This window comes from Leuciscus leuciscus (assembly GCF_965113295.1).
Source record: "Leuciscus leuciscus genome assembly, chromosome: 2".
Taxonomy (NCBI): domain Eukaryota; kingdom Metazoa; phylum Chordata; class Actinopteri; order Cypriniformes; family Leuciscidae; genus Leuciscus; species Leuciscus leuciscus.
In genome coordinates, this window is record NC_138726.1 from 18,018,534 (window position 1) to 18,024,801 (window position 6,268).

At 36.0% G+C, this 6,268-nt stretch overlaps 1 protein-coding gene across 1 annotated transcript; it reads left to right on the forward strand.

Moving 5' to 3' along the window:
* Nucleotides 1-380: 380 nt before the first annotated feature.
* On the forward strand, nucleotides 381-3,483 carry LOC309486080 (uncharacterized protein). The gene is made up of 5 exons (XM_082153174.1): nucleotides 381-1,174; nucleotides 2,136-2,201; nucleotides 2,413-2,496; nucleotides 2,714-2,803; nucleotides 2,995-3,483. The coding sequence occupies exons 1-5, from the start codon at nucleotides 1,077-1,079 to the stop codon at nucleotides 3,203-3,205; spliced, it is 549 nt and encodes a 182-aa protein (XP_082009300.1). The 5' UTR covers nucleotides 381-1,076; the 3' UTR covers nucleotides 3,206-3,483.
* The last annotated feature ends 2,785 nt before the right edge of the window (nucleotides 3,484-6,268 follow it).

Sequence of the window (6,268 nt, forward strand, 5' to 3'; positions counted from 1 at the left end):
TCTTTAACAGGGATTCACCTGCTGAAAATGTCTAAGTCAAAAACAGCATCCCACCTGTAACCTATTTGACAGAGCCCCTATAGGCTGTCTGTGGGACAGTTGAATTTTATGCAAATTATGCATAATTAATGGCTGTAACATGTTGGATTGTCTTCCCTGTGCACTGTGCTGCATGTTTTAAGTAATAAGACATTAATAATCATGAAATATGACCTATTAATGCAACGACCACGGACAGCTTAAAGAGACCCTATCAAATAAGTTGCAGGTGGGATGCTGTTTTTGACTTAGACATTTTCGGCCGGTGAATCCCTGTAAGGAATTGGGGATTTCAGCATATGTGCTGAAGTCCCACCTGCAACTTATTTGACGGGGTCCCTTTAACCCTCTGAGGTCGAGAAACGCGCCCACGCGTTTTGCTGGATTTTTTTCACATAGCAGCAACATAAACTTAAAAAAATCCGTCATTTATGGTCATATAAATAAAATAAATACATGATTATAAACTATAGAGGGTCTTCTTTTTTTTGTGTACACTCACATTAACATCAAAACCTTGTTTTTATTTTTAAATAAATAAAATAAACAGGGTGCGCTTTCAGCTCACTCTGTCTCCGCAAAAATCTTTCTGAAACAAGTCTGGAAAACTCAGCGAATACTTATCACACAACCATGAAACATGCGTCTAAAGAAAGCTTTAAATTTCTACTTTAAAATAAAACAGTTCACATTCAAAACAAATATTCTCCTGCAATGTAATCTGTATGAAACTAAAGAGAAGTACAGTTTCTCCCGTCTCATCTAATTATCTGTAATTAGTTCACGCCCTCTCGCAGAGCGCGCTATTCATAAGATAATGAGCTGAGGTGATCTATGCAAAATAAGGTAAACGCCCCCTGAAATGAGTTCACACCCACTCGCAGAGCGCGCTATTCATAAGATAATGTGCTGAGGTGATCTATGCAAAATAAGGTAAAAAGCCCCCTGAAATGCTTTAAAACCAGCAAGTTTCATTCACTCACGTTCCTGCGCCGTTGGAAGATGACACACAGCCCTTCAGCTCGTCCTGGATAGTGATGAAGAGTTCACTTTTTCCTCAGAAGAAGAACAGGACTCTGACGAACGTTTGTATTTTTGAAGAGCGACTTGATCCAGCCGTGGATATTTCGGATGAGTAAGTCTTTTTAAATTTACTTGCATTAGTTGACAAGCTATTTTGTATAAACGTAGGCTACATATTTTACTGGTTGGACCATTTCCATACTTGTCATTCAGAGTAATTATATTTAAATTGTCTAGGCTATGCTTTATAAAGTAGGAGAGAGGCTTCATGCAGTCTGTTTTCTTTCGTTTTTAATAGTTTTGTTTAAAATAACACATTTCGAGCTTTCTATATATTTCTCTGGTATTTTAGGCAAAGCTTATGAGTTTGGGTTCATTTATGAGGCCTCCAGTTCCTGCTATTTTTAATTCTTATGTTTTAAATACAGGCATTTGGTTGATGAAACAACTATTAAAATTAAGATACAATTAATACAAAACGAAATTCACTTTAAAGAAAGGCTTTATACAAAAAATAAACTTAATGAAATGGTCAAAATCTTCTCTGCCCACTCCATTTGTCTCGCGATTGCGCATGATCTGACTCATGCTTTTCACTTTTCATAATAATCAACATAAATGAAAAAAAAAATATATATATGATTTTATTTCAACCTAAATATGAACTAAATTGTTTTATTTAATTTTAATGACTAGGCTACAACACGTAGGCCAATTAGCCTACAGTACAGAGAAATTAGTTGACAAGCTATTTTAAATAAACGTAGGCTACAGATTTTACTGGTTGGACCATTTCCATACTTTCCATTCAGAGTAATTTATATTTAAATGAAGAGTGCTTGCAAATATCTATTGCAAATGTGTGTATGTGCTGAAATGTGTAAATATGCCCAGCTGATGAATTGCAAATGTGTTAATGTTTGCGTTGTGCTATCTCCGTAATGGCCTATTGACACACAATATATGCCTACAGCACGTGTCTACAATTATTTGCATCAGTTATTCATATAGACTAATGGTAATATACTTTGAAATATTTATGTTATAATAGTTTTCAACTTTTTTTAAAACAGGAATGCTGCATCTCCTTCATCTGCAACTCGGAGGGCGCGCAGCCACACAGTCGAACGTCAGAAAGAGTAAGTACATATTTACCAATGTTTGTGCAATTTTGTTTATATACTTATTACAATATGAGCCTGTATGAGTTTATTTATTTTTGGAGGTTGGTTGATAATGTTACATATTTTTCTTTGTGCTATCTTATCAGCATGCTAATGCCCATCAGTTGTGCATGTGCTGGAATAGTACTCTATATGATAATAATAGTTTTCAACTTTTTTTTGAAAGGAATGATGTAGGTTGCTCACTCTCACCTCTCACTGCAACTCGCACTAAGAGGGCACGCAGCAACACAGACAGAAATCAGAAGGAGTAAGTACATATTTACCCACTATTTTACAGATGTTAGACCAATTTTGTTTATATACTTGTTATGTATGCACAATATTACAATTAGTGATTGGTAATGTTAGTATAAAAGAGCTTATTTTTGTTGTTTTACCAAAATGCTGACTGTCCATCAGTTATGCATGTGCTGGCATAGTACTTTGTTCAACCTTTATTAATATTAATATTATTATTTTTATAGGAATGTGGTAGCATCACTCTCACCCTCACCTGCAACTCGCACTGGGAGGGCACGCGACAGGTGTCGTTCAGTTTTGAGAACAACTGAAAAGTAAGTACACTTATTCCCTTTCTTTCAGATATTAGTATAATTCTGTTTACATATTCTGGTTTTACATAGTCCATACAAACATTATGTGTCTGTATGGCTTTGCATCTGGCCAATGTTACTTATAATGATTGAAATGCAGTTGTTATATTTTGTGTAATAAACATGCTCACAGTTGTTTGTTTGTTTTACAGCTATAAAGGTGATGGTGATCATCAGACACCTGTTGCAAAGAGGGCCAAGACAAACATTCAGACAAGCAACAAGCAGTCTACTCTGTCATGGAAAACAGAGACTGACATTGATATGGTTCCACAGACTCTGAGATTCCTGCCTGCACGGGAACCTGGACCACAGCTGAGTTTAAAACATTGCAAATTTAAAACATTTAGTTCCTCCTCATAGAGGAATTACAATAAAAAAGTGAAAAACAAAACCTTTGAATCTCCTCTTTGTTCAGGCTGCCTCTCTTGATGGCCCATTAGTCATTGGGGGAGTGTCTATGTCACACCCCTGGTCTGAATCTCATTAATATTGATGAGCGATTACCCCTCCCACGCATAAACCTCTTCTGACAAAAAAAACTGTTTTACAATGTTTAAATCAATGTATTGTTTTAAGAGAACGATCAGGCAGGATGAATTTCACATCATTTTGAAGCCAGAACTAGAAACGACAACATATATTAGCCAAGAGTCTTGTGGGCACATATTTAGAATGTGTTTTGTGTTCTTAAAAAAAGAAAGTTGCTGAAATTTTATAACCACGCATAAACATTATTCTCTTAAAAATACAAAGATTTACAAGCATGTTGATCAGATATTATGCTAGCCCTGTTTGTGTTATATAGAGTGAATTTACACTTTTGTCATTAACATGTTTATAAATAACTGAAAAAAAAACAAATGTCAGAGCATGTCAGAACACCTCCAGGGCCCCAAAAACACCTCAGACCTTAGAGGGTTAATCTATTCTCCAAGTTGGGTTGGGAGATGGCTCTATACTACACAAGCTATGATGACGCAATCTACCCGCGGCCGCGAGGTAAACCCGGCTGCAACGCATATTCGTCGTCATCTTAAGTAAACACGGCTGAAAGTGAAAGCTGGTGAAAAAGATCGGTGCAACATCCATTATTTGGACTTGGTTCGGGTTTAAGCCGTCAGACGAGCAGCAGCAAACTATATACCATGTGTGGGGTAACAGTTCGGTAAGTTAACACACGACTAATCCGTTCTACCACCTCAAATTCAAAACGAAACATGATATCACTGAATACCAGCGCGCGCGTATTATTCCCATTCCAATATATTTTAGTGGTGTAGCACATAATCTCGATTTTAAGAATAGTTGTTGTGTTTCTTTTTAACTGAAAAGACATCAGTTAGACAATATTCTAATTTTAAATTTGGGGTTTCATAAGCTCCAAGCCATAATAAACATTAGACCTACTTAAGTCTCTGCAGCTAGTGTACTTAAATTTTATTTATCTGCAAAATGATGTTGTATAGGCTACTTACAGTTTTGCACAATATATGTTCTCAAAACTACATACACCCTTTAAAAAAAAATACATTTAGCAGTTGTTTAGCATGGGTCTGTGTAATCTGTTCTGAAATGGTTTTATTATAATATACTGTATATCGTTATCGCAAGAGGCTGCAATGTATATCACAATATAGATTTTAGGCCATATCGCCCATCCCTAATTGATAGCCTATAGTAGTTGATAATAACATAGGCCTACCTAATGTTGCCTACGGACGGTAACAGTACAGTAGTAACCTTTTACAGTCTATGAGTAGAACAGCTTTCTCAAGCAGTTTGTGATGCATTTTGGAAACAGGAGATGAGCCCCTGGTCTAATGCGCCACCTGGCTTGAGAAACCCGTTCTCAAAGACTTACTTTTATAGTCATTATTTGGGTAGCACACATATTCTGAATGCCTTCGGCAGAATTCAAATGAGCCATTTTAATCTAGATTAATCTAGATTAATTTCAAAATTAATCTAGATTAATCTAGATTAAAAAAATTAATCTATGCCCACCTCTAATTTAAATATAAATGTATTAGGTATATGACTGTGAGGATATTTTCCCTTCGGTTAATCGACGTGTGACACGAGCGGGTGCTTTTAAATCGCTAATATAAAAGTGAAAGTAAAATTCGGACGTCCGCACGGACATTGATAATGGTGCACACACGTTGGAAAGAATGATACTTTTAAACATAACACTAAACCGCCATTAGGTGTCGCCAGGCGACCGTCTTAATGAGCGAGTCATTGATTCATTCGTTCAAACGATTCGTTCGAATGACTGAGTCATTCATGATTGAGACAGATGTTTATGGATTGATCATTGAATCTTTGAGTCAACCGATTCGTTCAAAATGCTGAATCATTCAGTAATGAGAAAACAAGTTGCCGTGAGATGCGCGACGGTTCTGCTGTGATCTTTGTTTAACTATTTTTGCTACTGAAACAGAACAAAAACAGTCAATATTGCATCTAAAATGTAAGTGACTTAATTATAACTGTTTATTAACCTGTTGTATGAAATCAATGTCACAGTTTCAATCGTGATTGTATTCAGGAAACGGTAGCCTGCTCGTCAAGTGAGGTTGCTTAACTCTATCCTAGGTTATAAAATATATAAAAACTCCATATTTGTAATTTTTATAGTCAGTATGTTGTTAACTGGGTTTCTTTTTTTGTGTGCTGCGCTCATTTGTTTACGTTTCTCCTGGAGAAGCTGCACGAGCCTCAGCAGCGCAACCTTGTTACCATTGATCAGTAATACATTTATTATCAACTGTTGATTGCAACTTAAAATGAATGTAATAAAATTAGAATAATCTCTCGTTTTAGTAATTCCCAAGTTATTTTTTGTCATTGACGTTCAAATCAGGCTACTCTGGTCGGGCAAGCCAAATTCTCTTTCAGGTAGGCCTATTGTATATATATATATAAATATATTAGGGATGTCGGTTAATCGACGTGTGACACCGCTGGGGGCTTTTAAATCGCTAACTTAAAGTAAAATACAGATGTCTGCACAGACTTTAATTATGGTGCTGAGTAGAGCGAGCATTTTCAATGAATTCCTATGGAAGTAGGAATTTACTAAAAAACGTTCGCTCTGTTCTGCTCGTTCCTCGCCGTGGGCGCTCACAGTTATGAATGCCTGTTTAGCCAAGAGCTTTTAGTTTAATTTTAAAATGAACGCCATTTCGGGGGGTGGATTGCTTGAATTTATTTTACAAAAGCACAATGTTGTGTTTTATTGCGAGTGTATATAAATATAAGTAAACACTTTGCAGTTTGAATGATGTCCTGTATGAACAAAATTATGTGCCAATTATGTTTTTATGTGTCTACTGTTAAATCACACACACATTCCAGCATTGCAAACTTGACATCGCAGCCTGTTCATTATAGCCTTAATAAAATATAATAAAATAGTAA

Excerpts from the sequence above, each read along its gene's own strand:
- LOC309486080 (XM_082153174.1), top strand. The coding sequence starts at position 1,077 with ATGAAGAGTTCACTTTTTCCTCAGAAGAAGAACAGGACTCTGACGAAC. Across the intron at positions 1,175-2,135 it reads GCCGTGGATATTTCGGATGA|GAATGCTGCATCTCCTTCAT; the intron begins GTAAGTCTTTTT and ends TTTTTAAAACAG. Across the intron at positions 2,804-2,994 it reads GTTTTGAGAACAACTGAAAA|CTATAAAGGTGATGGTGATC; the intron begins GTAAGTACACTT and ends TTTGTTTTACAG.